At 34.2% G+C, this 22189-nt stretch overlaps 1 protein-coding gene across 2 annotated transcripts; it reads right to left on the bottom strand.

Moving 5' to 3' along the window:
* Positions 1-2786: 2786 nt before the first annotated feature.
* On the bottom strand, positions 2787-21501 carry LOC143250743 (PR domain zinc finger protein 1-like). 2 transcript variants are annotated; one of them, XM_076501692.1, is made up of 6 exons: positions 21346-21501; positions 20430-20566; positions 16663-16836; positions 9075-9194; positions 6056-6308; positions 2787-5265 (listed from the first exon to the last, which is right to left on the bottom strand). In XM_076501692.1, exons 3-6 carry the CDS (start codon positions 16825-16827, stop codon positions 3347-3349), a joined length of 2457 nt encoding a protein of 818 aa, XP_076357807.1. In that variant the 5' UTR covers positions 16828-16836; positions 20430-20566; positions 21346-21501; the 3' UTR covers positions 2787-3346. The 2 variants fall into 2 exon arrangements, with proteins under 2 accessions (XP_076357807.1, XP_076357806.1); XM_076501691.1 differs by lacking the exons at positions 20430-20566; positions 21346-21501 and adding an exon at positions 17297-17780.
* Between the last annotated feature and the right edge of the window lie 688 nt (positions 21502-22189).

Raw genomic sequence — 22189 nt, 5'->3', positions numbered from 1 at the left:
AGTTTAATTTTGGAAAATGACGAGTTGTTAAGATGTGGTTTTCTACATTGAATCGGAAATGTTTCTGGTTGTTTGTTGTTTAGCACAGAGCTAAATAATGAAGTATTTGTAATGTGCCCACCACGAGTTTCGAAACTCAGATTTACCGCTGACTCTGCTTGTTTGTAGTTAATCACAAACCTACACAATGGGTTATCTGTGCTCTGCCCACAAGGAAAACAGATTTCTAGCATTGTAAGTCCCCAGATATGCCGCTTTTCCAGTGGGGGCACTGCCGAGTTACTGGTGAGAGACATACTTTTGCAGCTGAAAAAAAAACTCTTTTAAAGTATATTTGTAAAGAAAAAGAAGGGAAAATATAGCGTAAGGAAGATTATTAGTATATTTATATAAATTAATGTATTTTGTGAAAAATTAGATTTATCGAATTAAGAAAAAGTTTCCAATTTATTTTATGATCAGTTTTTCATAATTATTTCAAAATCCCCAATTTTTAACAAGTAAATGTACCAAGCTTAGTTTGGAGAGGTACAATATGGTACAGCTTGTTTACTATAGGAAATACCCTGAACATATCAACAGAATACTTATCATGTGGTTCTCTTCCTTTTAAAAGTGTGCAAGGAAACATACAAACTATTAATATTTATATACTTGTGAATGATAACAACAAATATATATATATATATATAGTAAAATGCATTGGAGGTTGAACACCATTTTTTTTTAGATGAACGAACTATTATAATCTTTGATTGTTAAAATTTTAGACAGTTAACGATCTAATTTCCACAAGACTGAACCTTGATTCGAACATGATGTTTCGTTTGCTGTACAATATCTCGACTGAAAATTATGTATCGCATTTAGTTTGTATACAACTTTGTTTCCACTCAGGTTTTACTATCTGCTTAGACATATATATCAAGTAATTATTTTAATATAACTTTGTAAACCATTTACAGTCACATAAAAAAAAGATATGCATTTTTTTGTTTTCTTTTATACTTTATAGGAAAACTTTAAAAGAAAAAAGATCGCTGATTATTTCATATTCAAAACCGTGCTATCGTTTGCGACTAATGTTTTGGTGTTTGAGTATAATAAAAACTTGACATTTGTTTAAGAACATGAAGCAAGACAATGCACATAATTATAAGTCAACAGTAAAAACCAAACCAGATGTTCTGCTATTGTACATACATGTTCCATGTTTTGTTACTAGTGTAACTAGGACTTCATCACTAACAAGCCTAACTTATGAAATGCATGGCTGGTGAATCCAGCCTGCTACAGAATTGGATTGGTACTAAAGATCCATATACAACTGTATTCTTTTTTCATATAAAACAACGAAAGTCTCCTCTAAGTGGTTCACACCAAGTTCGTCAGAAACTGTAATCGTCTACTAATGAAAGCTGCCGATTTATTAATGTCTCTTGACGTTTTCATAATCAGAAACTTGGGATAACAGATGTATAATGCCTGCATTAAGTTTGTTCATCTTTATTATCAGCTGAACAAAAAAATACTGGAACATCGATGTTTTGCTAAGACAGTTGGGGAAGTTACTGGTAACATAATGCTACCAATGCCAATCTTCTCAACACCAAAACTTAAGATATTTAAACATTACGAACTCGAGTTTGTCTTGTCACCACAAAACAAAATATCGTAAAATAATGGGCAGTATCCGGCTCTGAAATACTCTGTGTAATATTTTAAGTATATTTATATTTGGTATAAAAATTATACGTTGTCCTCACGTGTATTAGTTTGTTGCGGTCTCTATTTTCACGTGCTCAGGTTTTTACGTAAGAGAGATCAACAATGCTGTTGTAGGAAGTCGTAAAAGGAACACACTAGACTATAAGTTATATGAATCACAATCTTTATCATGCTTAGTGTTTTTTTTAATTTATATTTTTATATATTGTGTTATTGTCATTTTATAATTTATGAAATATTATAAGTCTCTTAGCATTATTTTGTTCATAAAATTTAACTACTTAGTTATTTTGTATACCACTAGAGGGCAGGAATATTTTCGCCAGATTTCAGCTCAGAATTTTCGGATACTGTTGGATTTTGAAATTTTACTTTACATATCAATCTAAATCTCTTCGTTAAACAAATCCCATCAGATACACTAATTTAACGTATTTTTGTGTTTAGAGCTTTCGACTCTTTTTGCAAATATATATCAATCACCTTGATAAATGTGGGTACGGACATTATGAGAACAGTACAACTGTGAATAACCTTACCATAACTTTGGTTACTTTAAGAAGAAATTATATATAAAAACAAATTCCCTGTGAAAGCACATATTTTAGAAAAAAATACCACAAGGGAATATTTTTTCTTTGCAATTAAAATGCACATTTTAATTTTACAACTGAGATTTTAATTTCTCTCACCACGGACTACTGACAAAAATCACGTGACTAAAATCTAACGCGTGTATTAGCCACAAATCACCTAACTTGTAGTATCTTACGACTGATAATTACGAGGAGCATGTTTATTGTATTTAAAAAGGGAGGGGACGGTCGCCATTTTATATAACATGCATAACCGAGCACAAATTTTAACTCAACTATTTCCATTACACATAAAGAGTTTAAGTTTGTAATAACTCTATGTTAAACACTTAACAAAGTAACCACACTTACATGGCGTACATTATTCGGTGGGTTCCTAATGATTTCCTAAACTTGATTCAACAAACTCCACAACCCCCAAGAACTACTAATGACAATACAATAAAACATAACAACATTCGGGTCATATCTACTTTAATCACTTAAGTATTATCGGATTTAAAGGCTTAAAAACTTTGCATTCTTCAAAAGAATAAAAATTAAAATTACTTTTAAGTTGTTCAAAATGTAATCTAGAGTTCGAAAGTAAAGGGTAGCTAAACAGAAACTCTCTTTACAATTTATACCCTTCTTCTGTTTTATGACATAAATATTTCCACTGTTCCACTTTCAAACATCACAAACAAAGAGACAACGTAATCTCAAAAAAGAAAAAAACAATGATTTTTATCTTAACTATTTAGGTTTTCTTTTTAAATGATTTCAATATTTTCCTCTAACAAGCTATTCACTTTATCTTTACAACACAATAAGACATTCATCTTCCAAAATCAAAATACGAAATAGAAAATATTAATTTCTTTTCAGGCGAAAAACATACTTACACGGCAATAAATAAGTTAGGAATCGAAACCTCTGTACATACCCCTATACTTTTATAAAACATGAAGTTATCGGAACAAACATGCAAGCGTGGGAAGAAGAAACGAGAATCACTGGTATGCTTAGAGCTAATTAGTCTATTACTTAGTGTCCTCTGAACCGTGGATGTCTTGTTCAAAAACACATTTTTTTGACAAGTCATCATCTGGGGACAACGGACCGCTAGTTGTAAGTTTTGATTCTAATCCTCGCTGTGCGCCAAAAGAGTCATGCAGAGAAGGTGGAGAAAGTAGTTCCTTAGTTTTTTCTGAATCTTTCACAATTTGTTGAGTAAGTTGGCTTATCTGACCACCTACTCCAGTCATTGGTCCTGGTAACTGGATGGACAATGGTCGGGTAGGTGAAAGTGGTTCTTTGCTGGTGTCACTGTCAGTCAAGGCAAATTCGAAGCCATTGCTCTTATCCAGCTCCATCATCCCTTCTTGTACAACGTTTGGACGACAAGATGTGGTCTTCCAGTGGGTTCTCAGTCCAGAAGCGCTTATGTACTTTTTATTGCACGTTTCACAAGTGTACGGCCTCTCGTTAGTGTGGAGTCGCTTGTGAAGTTTGAGATGTACAAATTGTGTGAACTTTGCTGGACAAAGGTCACAAGCATATGGTTTCTGACCACTATGTAACCTCAAATGTGTTTTTAAGTTGCTGGTGCTGCTGAATCGCTTCTTGCAAACCTCACATTGATGTGGTTTCTCCCCAGTATGAACCAGGTGATGTTTTTGAAGATGTGCCAATTGAGTAAAACTCTTCCCACATACAGCACATTTGAATGGACGCTCACCCGAGTGAGTTCGTAGATGAACTTTGAGATTTGACAACTGTCCGAAAGTCTTATAGCAAATGTTACATTCATAATGCATCTTTCCATCTTTCTTCTTTAGTGGATACGGCAGTGAACGATAGCCACGGTTTATATTATAAGCAGAATAGCCGTTGGTAGATGTTGGAGTATGAGAACGATTTAAAGAAACTTTGGGATCCAAAGGTAAGGGATGTCTTTGAACCATACCTAGTTGGTGAGGCGAAAAATCAGCTATTTTAGGATAGGAGCCACTTGTGGAGCTGGGCAGTGAAGAATGTACTGCATCAGAAAAAGAGTAAGCATACATGTTAAAGTGAGCTGGAGAAAACATCTGGGTTACACCATTCATATACAAATAGTTTGGTGGGTGGGGAGGTAAGGTAAACCCAGCCATAGCCGGTGGACTATGAGCTGAAGAGACTAATTGGTTAGCCTTATCGGTAGAATCAGGGCTGTGCATTTCGGGACTATGGCCACTGGAACTGATCATTCGATAGTCCTTTTTGTGTGTATAGGTTGAGAGACTATTTCTGGCGGTGTTGGAGTCTGGTTTGGGTATGGAATCGTTAGCAACGATTACTTTAACTGGTTCTTTCATTGGTACACGATAAACATACTCTTTATGTAGAGGATCTGCTGGCACTATATCTTTGTCGGGGTATTTCTGGAGAAGAAGGTTTTCTAGAATACCAGAAGGTGTTGGGTTAGGATTTTCTTCCAACAGTCGTGGACTTTTTCCTTCATAAGTAGTGAAGGCAGAAGATTCCTTCTTTTCATTGTCATCAACAGGTTTGGGACTTTCGAAAACTTCATTATTACTGCGATCTGGTTCAGAGAAGATCTTTTCCTTCTTTTCTTCCTTTCCTTCCTTCTTCTCTGAATAACTGTTAGATCGATAGTGGTAGGCTCTCAGCATCTTGATCTTTACTTTCCTGAATTCGTTCTTGTCATCTGGATCTTCCACAACCTTTTTTTCGGGAGTTTCCATTTCTCGTTCCCGATCCTTGCTCTTGACGCTGAAATCTAGAACGTAATTATTATCACTATCGCTGTCACTGGTATCTTCTGGAGGAGTGAAAACATCATCATGACCACCGTTGCTTTGGTAACCCTCATCGCTACGCGTACTGCCCTCTGTTGGTGTGAGTTGATGCGCTCGAGAGATGTAATAGTGCTCCTTGTCAGGTTGCAATTGTTGCTCTGAAAAGACCGAATGGATCGAAAACCTTTAACTTGTTTGAAACTTGTAATTTAATTTAAATTACTTTAATACAATTTATCTTTATCTGTCATTACATATTCTTAAAATATTACCAATTTTCAGGATAAATATAAATTAGTTGATTTTAGACATATGCCTAGACAAGTACCCGAACACTATCACATCCTCTGACTGACAGACGCGAACAATTAGCTTTGATAATACCCGATATTTCGCAAATACTAAACAATGTTAGACTTTTAAAATTATTTTTGCATAATTTGAACACTACAGGTAACTCTAATCTAATAAATATTTAGAAAAAACATCACCAATTGTATTCAAAATAGATAATTACAAGATTAAGATACCAGTACTTAGCAGATAAACCTAAAATCCACTTTTTATGATTAGTTTTATTATCAGTTAAGACTAATTTAATTATCAGACACATTAATTAAGAGAAGACAAATAATTCAAATGTTTATTCTTCGTTACGAATCTACGAATACAGACATTTTCTATAAATACAGAAAGTAAACTATTGTCTTGAATACACGACTTAAGACCATCCTATTCGTGGTAGCTGTTCAATAAAAATTGAGAAAAATATATAGCTGTTCCGTTATTAATTTATTGGGTCTAAAGTGAGTGCTATTAGCATTGGAATCAGATATAAGTAAAAACAAACCAAATAAAATATATCATTAAATATAGGCGTTAACTTTTAAATCATATGCATATGTATAGAATTAAATATTTAGCTACAATGAACAAACAATAACTTACGAATCTTTTGAAGCATTAGTTCTCCTGTTAATGGATAATTGAGTCTTTCAGCAAACTCTTTGCAGTACCATACCAAGAGCTCCTGGTTAGGAGCAATCGGTTTAATGGTATAAAAGTAGATATGTTGTCTGATCTGACAAGCAACCAAATTTTGACTTTCGCTGGAGTAAGCCGGGTTAACATAGCGCATCCAGTTAGCTTTACTGACGTCAAACCCATCGATGTAAAAGAAGGAATCAGGACCATTGTAAACCTACGGGTTTTAGAGAAATTATTAGCTGTACAAAGTAAAGTTAAAATAATCTAACCGGTAAGTTAGGACAATCATATCGTCTATAAACAAAAAAAAGGCAAAATATTAGTATTATTAGGAAAATGAAAAGTAGAGTAAAAGATATCCCTGCTTTAAACCTAATGCAGCTTTAAATACTGGTAACTTGTTACGTAATTGTATAAATATTCATTAAATAATAATCAAACCTCTATAAAAAACAAATGTGTGTCATGTCACGACTGATTTTTTAAAATAGTTGGAGTCATAAAAACCAAACGCGTTTATTGTGACAGAAAAATTCGATTATTGTCTGCCAATTACGATTATAGTGACAGGGATACAAAGAGGCTGTAAGGGTGGGTTCTTCTAAACCTTATAAGTGCAATGAGTGTTTGTATAGTGAACTTTAGTTAAAATGTAGTGTAGGATCAACTAGCCTAGCCTATAGTGACAGATACAAAGGGGCTGTAAGGGAGGGTTCCTCTAAACCTTATGAGTGCAATGAGTGTTTATATAGTGAACTTAGAGTGAAAATGTAGTGTAGGATCAACTAGCCTAGCCTATAGTTACAGATACAAAGGGGCTGTAAGGGAGGGTTCCTCTAAACCTTATAAGTGCAATGAGTGTTTATATAGTGAACTTAGAGTGAAAATGTAGTGTAGGATCAACAAGCCTAACCTATAGTGACAGATACAAAGGGGCTGTAAGGGAGGGTTCCTCTAAACCTTATAAGTGCAATGAGTGTTTGTATAGTGAACTTCAGATAAAATGTAGTGTAGGATCAACTAGCCTAGCCTATAGTGACAGATACAAAGGGGCTGTAAGGGAGGGTTCCTCTAAACCTTATAAGTGCAATGAGTGTTTATATAGTGAACTTAGAGTGAAAATGTAGTGTAGGATCAACTAGCCTAGCCTATAGTGACAGATACAAAGGGGCTGTAAGGGAGGGTTCCTCTAAACCTTATAAGTGCAATGAGTGTTTATATAGTGAACTTAGAGTGAAAATGTAGTGTAGGATCAACTAGCCTAGCCTATAGTGACAGATACAAAGGGGCTGTAAGGGTGGGTTCCTCTAAACTTTATTAGTGCAATGAGTGTTTGTATAGTGAACTTTAGTTAAAATGTAGTGTAGGATCAACTAGCCTAGAGCCAAATGCATAAACTTTAGCATGAAAATAAATATATGGATTTAAATTTAAATCATTTCTGTTATACTACCAATGTTTTTAGTGCGAAAAACAAACAAACTTCTTTGATCAACGAATACTATAAATTAAGAAATCAACAAATGTTCTTCCAGTTTTGTTGTTTATATGTTTCATTTTATAATTTGTGTACGTAGACTGACAACTATACTAGATTATACTTTTGTTTCTAAGCGGCCTGACACAAAGGCCATTGTTGGAACGCAATGTTAACAAATCGCATTGACTTTTTAAATATATTGAAAGTTACTAATATAATTTATTTTTACCGATAATAATTCTATGAAAACGCCACGAATTCATTTCATGAATGATCTTAAATTTGGTTGGCTAACAAATGAATTTACCGACGTTTTACCGCTTCGACTCTACTTTTCTGCCTCTTTTTTTGGTCAAACTTGATTTCGCAAAATGTATTTACTTCAGTTAGCTATGAAATATAAATTTGTGGAATGAGAGTAGTAGTACTGACCTCCGTCATTTTTGATGGGCTATGCGTTAGTTAGGTATAAATGTCAAACTCAATAAAAGTGTAATAACTGAAAATATACCTCATCAAAAAACGAAATGATACAGAAGAGGATCCACGGTTGATAAACATTTACATTGGCTGGCTGGTTTGTTATTTCCAGAACATTTGTCCAAGGTAACATAATAGATATCTGTCTCTATTTTTAACTGATAGACTACAGTGAAGGCACTTAAATCAATAGAGGACACCATCAACTACTAAACTATTCAAATCTATTATGTGCTAGCCGTTCTAAGTTTTGAAGTAATAGACTAGAAGTGATACAGCTAGTCAATAGAGGACACCATCAACTACTAAGCTATTCAGATTGAATTTGTGCTAGCCGTTCTAAATTTTGAAGTAGTAGACTAGAAGTGAGACAGCTAGTCAACAGAGGACACCATCAACTACTAAGCTATTCAAATCTATTTTGTTCTAGTCGTTCTAAATTGTGAAGTAATAGACTAGAAGTGAGACAGCTAGTCAACAGAGGACATCATCAACTATTAAGTTATTCAGACTGATTTTGTGCTAGCCGTTCTAAATTTTGAAGTAATAGACTAGAAGTGAGATAGCTAGTCAATAGAGGACACCATCAACTATTAGTTCACTATTAACCAAAGAATAATGGAAATTACTGCCAAATTATAACGATCCTTCGGCTGAGAAGGCGAGTATGTTCGGTGGTGGGAATCATATTGTAATAAAGTGAGTGTCCTAAGTACCAGACCATGTTCTCCAATCAAAGAATGGGACTTGGTCGTCACTCTTATAACGTATTCAAAGCTCCAAAATGCGTAGCGCGTTTCCTCGGCAGTGGGATGAGAATCATACAACTAGTTAGTAATATTTCACCTTCACTGTTGTTTTCAATTTCGTATCATCAGCAACTGTTGGGTTAACATATAGGACTACTTCTTACCTTTATAACTGATTTCTAAATAAAAGGTAAAATTATTTTCTAGATAACTATCAGTGATAGTGAACTACTGAGCAATTACTTATAGATTTAAAAATAATAATAATTACCCTCCAAAAATATTTTCTATTGGCATTTGTCGGAACATTATCTTTATTGTAAATTTCACCAACTAAAGGCCCGAATCGTGTTCCTCTAGGAATGTAATCTGTACTCCATACTCCGAGAACCTGTTGATAGTAATATAATATTATTAAGTATGCGAAATTAACAATGAATACATTATAGATTATAAAAGGCATAATATATATAGCTTCATGTTATAATGCATTGTTACTTTTATACAACTACCTTGTTAATGATTCTAGCTGTAGTGCCGTCTCTTGGACGGGCTTTATGTAAATTTATCATTAACGAAACATTATCTTAGAACATGAAAGTTTCTTCCATTATATGTAATTGTAAAAACACAAAACGTCCATAAAAACTGTAAAACATGAAATGGAAACCGCAAGTTTCCATGTGACTCCAACCCAACAAGCCCTCGATACCAATTTTAATGAAGATCTATTCAAACCCCGTGTCGTAGTTACATGGACATAAAATAGACAGTTCTATTATACTTATACAAACACTAAAGAAATTGTAGCTTTTCTAAAGTACTTGCAGTATAAGTTAATTACAAAACAAGAAGAAAAAAAACACATGCTTTGCGTTTGAAACCTTGGAAGTTCAGTTCATACGGACAAAAACATTTTAAAATTGTCATCCCATACGAATATTTCTTATTTAAAAGTAAATTTGTGAAAATAATAATTATTTTGGTATTTGTTAAAAAACAAAAACAATATTTGATAAAATTAAATATATTTTTTTTTTGTAAGTGTCAAGGCACCTTTCATAATCGTCCCCCGCTAGTACAGCGGTAAGTCTACGGATTTACAACGCTAAAATCAAGGGTTCGATTCCCCTCGGTGGACTAATAGCAGATAGCACGATGTGGCTTTGCTATAAGAAAACACACACACCTTTGATATTCTATAAGTATAATTAAATTACTTACCTGGAAGATCCATGGGAACTAACAACGACAGAGAGCAGCAAAAAAAGATAAAATTGAAGAAAATTAAGTATTTAAATCACAAATTAAAAGTTTACAATTTACGTAATTTACATAAATAATGTTTTCCTGATACCAATTCTGGCCATCTGTCAACCACTCATAAAATTAGCAGAAATATTATGAGGTCATTTGATATAAACTTTAGACGTCTAGAAAGTTCGGTTCACAGACATAGGGAATTAACTACGAAACGAACTAAAATTTGCGAGGGTGAAATGTACATCATTTGAATGATCTGTATATATGTTGATGTAATGATCGAGTTGTAGTGCTACAGAAAACATATTTTTTATACCTACATGTGTTAGTTGACAACGAATTTTCAATCTTTCGACATTGCAATGCTACCAGATATTTACTTATTGCTGGAAGAATATATATAAATATATATATATAGCATTTCTGAAGAAAAATATTCGTAACATTTCCAAGAAGGGATCCTTTAGTGTTACATGTGGATACAAGCGAAAAAGTATCAAACCCACTTTCCCAATCTGAGCAACATTTTCAATAAAAAAGCAGAAAACTCTGTATAGAGAAAATAATCCTCTGATTTAAGTAGTGAACGTTGAAGCTAAGCAAATACCGAACAAGAATGAATGTATTTAAACTGAACAAATGTTCAGAAACCTTTCAACACCTCGTGGTGTTCCAAGGTGAAGATGGTCAGTAGCCCACAAAACTGGAATTATAGCAATCCATTTCACTACATATCAGCTATGTTCCCCTTCCCCATACTTGCAGTTCATCTTATACCCTTGAACGTAGTTGAATATTTTGGGGAATGATAGTGAAATAAGAGGTGTAATGTAGATTTCACCAGACAGTGGACACCGTAATCTTGATCATCAGACTGGACACGATCGATGACGGAGAAGGAAATAGATTCAAGAACAGCAAGAAACTTCAATAATCGTTCTTATAAAGTGTGATTAAACTGAGTAAAATAAGTTAACTTAGAAACCTACAATTCTTCTATTATCTGATAATTTGATTCGTTGAGATTAGAATTCGCCTACGTTATCTCTGCTATCTGTAATACTCCAGTGCAAGCGACTGTTGAAAGTGTATACGTGGGAGATATTTGTAAACTCAACCGTTCATTAATTTAAAACCTATTTGATTACCAACACTGGGTATATCATACAATAATTTTTAGTAGTTTTGTTTTGCTTTTAAATAGCCCGACGTGGCTTTGCTATAAGATGTTTTTTTTTTTAATTTCGCGCAGAGCTACTCGAAGGCTATCTGCGCTTGCTATAAGAAAAAAAACAAACAAACCTTTTTAACAAAAAGTTTATTTTTGCCCAGTAGGAAATCACAGAACATTGACAAAGTGAAAGTGTACATCAGAGACTCATTTACATAACTTGATAGACAGACAGATTTATGTACGAAATTTGCAAAAGTGTGGCAGGCAGACTCCAAACCTTTGTTAACAGCAACGGATTTCGATTTGAGAACCTGCGGGATTAACTTTCCCATAATTCCATGTCATGTGTAAAGTACCGTTGAATAAATTACCAGTTATCAGCTGTACACTGTAATTTAAATACATTGTTAATTATCATCTGGCCCCCCAGTGGCTCAGCGGTATGTCTGCGGACCTACAACGCTAAAAACCGGGTTTCGGTACCCGTAGTGGGCAGAGCACAGATAGCCCATTGAGTAGCTTTGCGCTTAGTTCAAAGCAACACCAATAATTATCATCTATGTACCTACTTTTGGGATACCTTGTATATGCGTCTCCATTGATTGTTTTAAGTGATTAATTTTTAACTAATTATCATAACATTCTGGATCAAAATGTACCTATTTTAATAGCAAATACGACCCATTAGAAAATCTGTGTCTTTTCGATAAATGAATAGTAACACAGACCAGCGACGGTTATAGATTTCTTTAGAGCAATCGCGACGTGATGGTTTTCACCGATCGTTCTAGAACCCACGAGAAACACACCGCTAGTACATAAAAGATTAACAGGCCACATGACGTGCCATTTTTAGGTAGTATTTGTTTTCGCGTGCACTTTGACATTATTTTTTCTTTTCAATTTTATTTATACGTCACTATGGCAACAAAAGGTATTGTAAATGATCTAAACATATTCTGCTATATTTGTGATAAATTTATTGTGAATTTGATCTGAGTAAGAGTTTATTTTCCTTCCCGATTTTAACAAAAATCCTCGTATTAAAGAATGAATATTATTTTCGAAATTGCGTAGCAAAATTTTGTAAAATCCGTTAATAAAAACCAAAGAAACTTTTTTAAAGTTTACATACGCAGGACCGTCTATGATCAGTGCCTCCAAGGGAGTAAATATACAATAACGAGTTCCTCGTGGTCTTACTGAGAAGTGTATTTCGAGATTAACGAACCATTTATGCTGGAAATGCAACAAATATTGATGAAGGAATTATATTAGCTTGTTTTGTTTTGTTTTAATTTCACACAAAGCTACTCGAGGGCTATCTGCGCTATCCGTCCCTAATTTAGCAGTGTAAGACTAGAAGGAAAGCAACTAGTCATCACCACCCACCGCCAACTCTTAGGCTACTCTTTTACCAACGAATAGTGGGATTGACTGTCACATTATAACGCCCCCATGGCTGAAATGGCGAGCAAGTTTGGTGTGGCCGGGATTCGAACCCGCGACCCTCAGATGACGAGTCACACGCCTTAACCCACCTGGCCATGCCGAGCACTGAATTATATTAGCAATTCAAGAATCCGCAGAATAACATACGGTCTAAAAACTGGAGACATAAGACTTATTACAAAGGAAATAAATAATATCGCTTCTTATACTGAAGGTCTTAAGAAGTTTATAACATTCTCTTATAGTATTTAGTGTTAAAATGTTTTATCTAAAGCGTTCAGCTTCATTACTAAAATTGTTTTATAAATCACTATTTACCCTCTGAAAAACTTCCTAGGATAATACACATTTACATATTTTGGCCATATATTAGTTTGAATAAAATTAATGACGTAAGCGTTATCTTTACTAAAGTCCTAGACTTATCGTAGTAGGGCCTGACAACAGTGGGCAGATGAGTTAATTAACAAACTTCCTATGAAAGCAACATTGAATAAATTTATTTGTTGTTAAACACAAACCTGCTTAATGGGCTGGTTGTGCTGTGCCAAACGCCGGTATCAAAACCTAGGTTTTAGCATTCTCAGCCATCAGACTTAACGCTGGGCCATCATACATATGTTATATTAATCTTACTTTCAGTAGAATAGTCTATTTCGCTCCCGCCCTACATCGTTTGCCGTGTCTTTTCAACATGGAATCTGTTCATAGACGCTATAAGATAATAAATGTTAAATATGCGACGATTCGTCCCTAATTTAGCAGTGTAAGACTAGAGGGAAGACAGCTAGTCATCACCACCCACCGCCATCTCTTGGGCTACTCTTTTATCAACGAATAATGGGATTGACCGTCACATTATAACGCCCCCACGGCTGAAAGAGCGAGCACGTTTGGTACGACGGGAGTTCGAACTCGCCACCCTCGGATTACGAGTCGAGTGCCTTAACCACCTGGCCATGCCGGGCCGTATATATACTGAGGATAATGTGCAGGGTTTTTTTTTTTATCTTCAGGTTAATTTTGTTAGTTTGAAGTAACAATGTATCTCAAGACGGCTGGTATGGGTGTTAAAACTTTAATTAAAATAAAGTGGAGAATTCTCCACTTTATTTTAATAAAAGTTTTAACACCCATACCAGCCGTCTTGAGATACAGGGTACCATACTGATTAATCAATGCATTCTTGTCATTAAAAGTGAGAATAGTATATCAAATTAATTATAATCATTACTGGGTTAATTTTCAGCTCTGATCTATGCAGGTATCTTTCCTTTAATAAGAAGCTAACGTTAATTTATGTATAATACTATTTACTTGCACTTTCTATGTAAGGGCTTAGTTTTTTTAAGTGGATTAACTGATAGCACTACTTATCCTTTTTATCTCCCCTTCTCTCTTGCACAACCATAACCTTTTCGTACAAGCCCCGCTATCGAGAAGTGTTATCAGAGCACATGGATAAATTACTATCAAGGTTTATGTGGAAGAGAAAGTTGAACGGACGCGAATCCCTGAACTTTGTCACCTGTTCAAGATCACAGTTTACTTCAATTTCCTTCATTTCATAACATGCAATAAAACAAAAACACCAAAGTCTTAGCTTAGCCTTGAAACTCGTATCGCTTTGCTCTGCACTTGAGACAAATGTCATTGACACTAGGCCCATGTGGGTATTTATCGTATAACTGTGTCAGTGTGGCTCGTGTAACGCATGTCTGGACTAACAGTACTTTGAACAAATTTTTATGTACGATATTCGTAAAGAGTAAAGGTTACCTAATTAAAGCCTGACGAACAATTTATGAAATCTCGAAGGGAATTTCAATTTTTTTTTTACGACTCAGTCGTTCTGGGAGTTATGCAGTTGACTGTAGTTGTACAAATTAACTCTAGAGAAATAATTTTGCTAATTAATAAGTGCTTGAAATCTAGTAAAACATTTTTGTTAATTAATTAGTGATTCAAATATAGAGAACTAATTATGTTATTTACTAAGGAATTCAAATCTAAAGTGTGTGTGTTTTTCGTATAGCAAAGCCACAAAGGGCTATTCGCTTAGCCCACCGAGGGGAATCGAACCCTGATTTTAGCGTTGTAAATCCAGAGACATACCGCTGTACTAGCGGGGAGCACAAATCTAACTAATTTGTTTCAGTTAGTGTGGGAAGCAAATCTATAAAAATAATTTCCCTGGTTAGTGTTGGCCTCAAATCTATACAAATAATATTCCTGGTTAGTGTTGGACTCAAATTTATACAAATAATATTCCTGGTTAGTGTTGGACTCAAATCTATAAAAATAATATTCCTGATTAATGTTGGACTCAAATCTATAAAAATAATTTCCCTGGTTAGTTGGACTCAAATCTATACAAATAATATTCCTGGTTAGTGTTGGACTCAAATCTTTAAAAATAATATTTCTGGTTAGTGTTGGACTCAAATTAAAGATATATATGTATATATGTTTTAGTCAGTGAGGGATAACAATGAAGAGAATTATTATTGTTTAGTTAACATGTGACTCAAATCTACAAAAATATTTTTTTAGTCAGTGTGGAAGAACAAAGTATGAATGGGTAATAGCCTTAGTGGAGATTAAAATTACAGGAATATTTCCATTACAGTGGCGTAAAATATACATACGTAACTGAACTTACAAATAAGATTCGAGTTAATTTTGGTAATTGTAGTTCAATACTATTTATCCAGTTGGTGTGTATTTTTTATGTGTGAAACAAACAATGACGCTACAGTCACTTGTAAACTGACTTGGTTTGACACTAACAAAAGACGTTTGTAATAGTAAATTGAGTTTTATTTCTGTTTGTTGTATCATTAAATATATGTCACATAGGACCTTATGTGATGAGATGATTAGGGCACTCATCTTGCAATCTGCAAGTCGCGAATCTCAGTCCCACCAAACGCCCTTTCAGCCGTGGGGGCTTTATAAAGTTACGGTCAATTCCAATGTTGATAAAATAATAGTCCAAGAGTTGGCGGTGGATGGTGATGACTAGATGCCTTTCCTTTATTCTTTCACTAATAAATTAGGGACGGCTAGCGCAGAGAGTTCTTATGTAGCTTTGCTCAAAATTGAAACTAAACCAAACATACATTACCACCCTGGCACAGCATGGCCAGGTATATAAGGTACTCCACTCGTAATCTGAGGGTTGCAGATTCGAATCCCTGTCGCACCAAATATGCTCGCCTTTTCAGCCGTGTGGGCGTTATAATGTGACAGTCAATCCCACTATTCATTAGTAAAAAAGTAGTCCAAGAGTTGGCGGTGAGTGGTGATGACTAGCTGCCTTCCCTGTAGTCTTACACTGCTAAATTAGGGACGGCTAGCGCAGATAGCCCTCGAGTAGCTTTGTGCGAAATTCAAAACAAACCAAACCAGTATTACCCCTCATATAACGCAAGCGTAAGGAAAGCTGTAAAAATACAGAATGTGCTGTAATTATAATATCCGTGAACTATTTTTCAGTGAAATAAAATTTTCCGTGTCATTTGAAAGATCATTGTATAAATAACAATAATCTAGTACTCGATAAAAAATGTACATTGCTATCATTTAATATGATAAAATAACTGATTGCATAAATATTTACTTATTACTTACAACGCTAGGAACCGGGTTTCAATACCCGTGGTGGGCAGAGCACAGAGTCCTTTGTGTAGCTTTATGCTTAACTACAAACAAACACACATATTTGTTTCAAACACTGGGCACTAATAAACCGTAAAGTGTTGCTTAACTACAAATACTGGACACTAATAAACCGTAAAGTGTCGCTTAACTACAAACACTGGACACTAATAAACCGTAAAGTTTTAGTAATAGATGCAACTAATAATATGAATTATAAAAATAAACCAAGCCTGGTCGTTATCGTGATATGATGTGTTCTATCACTGTACACGTTTATTTCCTTGTAGCTAAACCAACAAATACTCACGTCGGTAAGCATCTGGGAAGGCTTAAGAGCCAAATTTCGAGGAAGGCTTGTCTCAGCCTTATTAGAACAGTCCTTGTCACATGGTTGGTCGGGAACCAGGTACACACCTAACTGTTCAAAATCTCGCTCCTTTATGTTACTAATGTCCCAGCCGCCATCTTCCATCCTACGGTTCTGAAAAGTAAAGTAATGATTGTTGAAGAAGAATCATTTGAAGAAGCTGTGAATATTAAAAAATCATATTAGTATATTTTGATTTTTAGTGTGATGAACGGTTTTCCCAGGCGCACCTCAACACTGTTTAACCTTGTTTTTTGCAGCTTGTTACTTTTATTTTCCTAGATGGCGATTAATGTATGTTTTACTTTGACGCCAAGGAAAATTACTTACCAGTCAACTTAACAATAATGAGAATTGTCTTTAAGATGATTTCATAAAATTGGACTGAAGCTTACAAAATATGTTATAAGTTTAAGCTCTTATAACTAATTATTTACAGGAAACAGGTAGATCGGTTAAAAAAAAACAAAATAGTAATAAATAAAAACTTCAAAGTTGTTCTTTTTTAGAAATACACATCAACCCAACTTGCTGTTAAAGACGATTTTAAGAAACTTCATAGTAAATATCTCACAGTTAGATACGCAGCAGTCACGGAACTTTCTCCAAACCAATATTTCATCTCAATGAATGTGCTGGGAGCTGAGTCGCTGATTGTTTATTTAACAGTCTAAGATTAGAGATAACGCATTAGTTCCAAAAACAGGCATTTGCTGTTATAAAGTAAGTTGCTAACAGTGCTAGCACAACTTAAACTTTGCTAGATATATGTGAGTTCATATTTCATTAAGAATGCCTAAACGATACAGAAGCGAAGCGCCGTCTTATCTCAATAAACACGACTGGTAGGAGCGAAGAAGCGTTACTCGATTGCCAATGATACAAGGAGAAACTGAGTGAAGGGTTCCGGTAACACCCGTCTCGTGCTCTCAGCTAGACTGTACATAACGTCCCTGACCGATCACCGAGAGTCCGCCCTGATGTCCCGACCTTACTCATTTAGAGACCGGCTTATGAACCGTTCAGTTGCAACATGAACTTGATCATGTTTTAGCTCCATCTCTTTAGCAACGTCTCATTGATGGTATCAACTACTCTGTACATTGACAGAAGATTCCCTGAAGAACACCGAGTCCAATCTTAAATATCAGTTACGTTCAAAAGGTGAAAATAATTTAATTGTAATTAAATGTATCTGAGGTAAGATAACAGTACATTATAGTGCTTTAACTAAGGTAAGATAACAGTACATTATAGTGTTTAACTAAGGTAAGATAACAGTACATTATAGTGATTAACTAAGGTAAGATAACAGTACATTATAGTGCTTTAACTAAGGTAAGATAACAGTACATTATAGTCTTTAACTAAGGTAAAATAACAGTACATTATAGTGTTTAACTAAGGTAAGATAACAGTACATTATAGTGTTTAACTAAGGTAAGATAACAATACATTATAGTGCTTTAACTAAGGTAAGATAACAATAAATTATAGTGCTTTAACTAAGGTAAGATAACAGTACATTATAGTGTTTAACTAAGGTAAGATAACAGTACATTATAGTGATTAACTAAGGTAAGATAACAGTACATTATAGTGCTTTAACTAAGGTAAGATAACAGTACATTATAGTCTTTAACTAAGGTAAAATAACAGTACATTATAGTGTTTAACTAAGGTAAGATAACAGTACATTATAGTGTTTAACTAAGGTAAGATAACAATACATTATAGTGCTTTAACTAAGGTAAGATAACAGTACATTATAGTGTTTAACTAAGGTAAGATAACAGTACATTATAGTGTTTAACTAAGGTAAGATAACAATACACTATAGTGTTTAACTAAGGTAAGATAACAATACATTATAGTGTTTAACTAACGTAAGATAACAGTACATTATAGTGTTTAACTAAGGTAAGATAACAGTACATTATAGTGTTTAACTAAGGTAAAATAACAATACATTATAGTGTTTAACTAAGGTAAGATAACAATACATTATAGTGCTTTAACTAAGGTAAGATAACAGTACATTATAGTGTTTAACTAAGGTAAGATAACAATACATTATAGTGCTTTAACTAAGGTAAGATAACAGTACATTATAGTGCTTTAACTAAGGTAAGATAACAATACATTATAGTGCTTTAACTTAGGTAAGATAACAGTACATTATAGTGCTTTAACTAAGGTAAGATAACAGTACATTATAGTGCTTTAACTATTGTGTGTATTAGCGCACGCCGTTCCTGTGGTCGTTCACAATAACTTGAAAAAGGAAAGTGTTATAATACACTTATTTGATTAGCGAGGACAATATATACATAACAATAAGTTTAAATATGTGTTTGGTTCTTTCTGATTTACACACGTCATCAAAGAGAAAATGTTAAAAGTGAAATATTTCATGTTTATGTATTTTATCTTGTCTGATGTGAAAAAACTGTTTCGCAACATACGATATATATGTGTGGATATATAAATGAGTTGACATATAAATGTATGGATATATAAATATATGAATGAATTATATGTAATCCCCTTCCTTCTTCTTCCCTGCCGTCCATGGAGTCAAATTCTGCATCATAACCAGCAACTTTTCCAGAAATCTTCATTGTAAATTATCAATGGCTAAGCTGGGTAAATTATATAAAACATTCTGCCGAGTTCGTAACCATTGCAAGTAAGTGTAAACTTGGGTTTTATGTGTCGTTTTTGTTGTTTATTTAATTATAGAAATGGTTGAGATGCCCTCCTTCACAGATGATCTTGTGTTATCTTTGTTAACTTTCTGTAATGGTATTATGAAGGTGCGAGCCAGAGGTTCTCAGCTAGTCAAGGTGTTGTGTTATCACTGTTACATAATTAAACATATTTTTGTGTTTTTCTGTTCTTTTAAGTCATAATTAAATTAATTGTTCTATCCGCCTTCTTACTTGTTAAGCGCGCTTAGAAACCGCGCCATATATAATCCATAATAACATGTGTATTCTCACCTCGTGTGAAACAGCATTCTTTAAGAAAAGTGTAATCTTTGATATAAAATAGGACTTTTGTTTACGGCTAACATCTCCACTTTTGAACGCCTATATTTCCTTTAAACTAAAAGTTTCTACTTTTTATCACTCTCATTGGTCTGTGTCAGCTTACCTCAGTCACTGACAAAAACTTTATCATATTCAAACAAATATGAGAGGTTTAAACAACATGTTGTATACCGTAAGTACACTTAAGAAAACGTGTTCTTTAATTAAGCACATTTTGTGATAAGGTGAGAGTGTTATGCAGTTAATCATATTCGTAACAACGATTTGGTTATAGATTTGGTGCTTAATTTATTATTAATGCTTTAAGACTTAAGCAGAAAATAAATGAATTAAATTAATTAACGTTCCAATTATCACATTAAGCATGCTGTGGAGAGCTACTAATGTGTTTCAATTCAATAAGCATACTGAAATAAAGAGTAACTGATAAATAATCTGCACTATTTCGTCATTAATGTGCACGGAACAGTTAGCGATCCAAAATAACAAACCGCACAGATACGTAAGAATTGTTTATTGCTGAGTAAACACAAGTACGTGTTCAACACTTCTTTTAACACCTATAACCTTTAACCATGATTGTTGAAGAAAGCTGACAGATTAATACGTGTGTTATTCGTGATCGTTTAGAAACTGTGCGTCACATTTACATACCTTGATTTCACTTTCTTTCACATATAGTTCTGATGCAGTAAGATATTATGAGAATCATTCTTAAGTCATCTGGAAAGTTGATTTCTGAAACATCCTCTGAAATGTCTGCATTTTCAGACAAACACACCTGTGTGAAACTGAAATACACAAAAATAAATTATAAGAAATGTGTTGCACGGAAAGACCACACAAGGTAATGACTGAAACCACACGTACTTTATAGTACCTACATTTTAGTATATTTAAAGTTATTTCAGTATATTAAAGGAGCTATGCGTGCCATAGTGAATTATGTCAGATTCATTTTTTTTCTTTCAATAGACCCACATAACTGTTGAAACGCAGATGACAAAACACTTAGTTACAATTCTGTGAGCTTAGATTTATTTACATAATGAACCTATGCGTCTATTTCAATTTTACGTGTGATCACACGTCAAAGGTCTTACATGTCTTCGGCCCGGCATGGCCAAGCGTGTTAAGGCGTGAGACTCGTAATCTGAGAGTCGCGGGTTCGCATTCCCGTCGCGCCAAACATGCTCGTCCTTTCAGCCGTGGAGGCGTTATGAAGTGACGGTCAATCCCACTATTCGTTGGTAAAAGAGTAGCCCAAGAGTTAGTGGTGGGTGGTGATGACTAGCTGCCTTCCCTCTAGTCTTACACTGCTAAATTAGGGACGGCTAGCACAGATAATCCTCGAGTAGCTTTGTGCGAAATTAAAAAAAAACAACAACAAACAAATAATCAATACATGTCTTCATACATTTCAACAAACTTATAGTTTAGTTATAATTCAATAACAGGTAAACGCGCACGTCTGCGAAACTGAAACAAATTAATTTTAACTATTCAGTTTTCTCTAAAAAGTAATAACAAGCACACGTTGCAAAACTATAAGACTCAATTAACTCCTTACCTAAATCTGAAGAAACTGATTCACTAACTACAAGTATTTGTAAGCAGTTATAGTTATATTTTTATAAATATTTTAAGGAAACGTCAAGTAATCGACGTTTATCAATCACAATTCGAAGAAACAAGTGAACCTAAAATCATTTGACTAATTAAAAAAACAACGAATAATTATATTTTCACTCTGACCATAGCAATTCCTATCTTATGTGCGATTGGTCTATCAGGTTTTTCTTTTTCCCTATGAGGCTGGTGATTCTGTTATCTTTCAATGCTCATATCGGTCCTTCAACCTAGCGCTGGACTCTGAAACTAACATATCAACTAAATATATTTACGGTTAGCTCCAGTAGAGGCCAAGGTTAGGAGAACGCTTTCATTTCTCGTCCTTGAATTTCAGCTATTCGTTTACTGAGTGCTGTGATACGCGTGTGCTTGTTTATCTACTTATCTATGCTCTAACCTGTTGATATATATCTAGTTTATTATTATCACATCTGTATTTCTAATATACAGACTGTCTGTTATTTGTGTTTTATTTTTATTCCTATTAACTCCCTGTTCTACTGCCCTCAAAATAGTGTACAATGGTATTTCAAGTAAACAATGGTATTTCAAGTAAACAATGGTATTTCAAGTAAACCTTGTTAGTTTTACCAGCCCCTTCCGACGAGACCTTTGTTCGAACTCTTCATGCTGGCTGAGAAAAAAAAACATACAAAGTTTTAGTTGAAATGGCGTTTCAACCCATTTATCTTCTTCGAAACTTGTTTTGGAGCCAAGAATGAAAATATTTAAACCATTTATCTTACTTGAATACTATATCACACATATATTCTCTATAAATA

This window comes from Tachypleus tridentatus, chromosome 5 (genome assembly GCF_004210375.1).
Source record: "Tachypleus tridentatus isolate NWPU-2018 chromosome 5, ASM421037v1, whole genome shotgun sequence".
In the NCBI taxonomy this organism is placed as follows: Eukaryota; Metazoa; Arthropoda; class Merostomata; order Xiphosura; family Limulidae; genus Tachypleus; species Tachypleus tridentatus.
Note: the sequence above shows the minus strand (reverse complement) of the source record. Positions and strands in the feature narration are given on the sequence as shown.

Coding starts and splice junctions, on each gene's coding strand:
- LOC143250743 (XM_076501691.1), bottom strand. CDS start 17,344: ATGAAATATTGGTTTGGAGAAAGTTCCGTGACTGCTGCGTATCTAACT. Junction 16,837..17,296: donor TGACTGCTGCGTATCTAACT/GTGAGATATTTA, acceptor TTTACTTTTCAG/AACCGTAGGATGGAAGATGG. Junction 9,195..16,662: donor CTTCCCAGATGCTTACCGAC/GTGAGTATTTGT, acceptor TACTATCAACAG/GTTCTCGGAGTATGGAGTAC.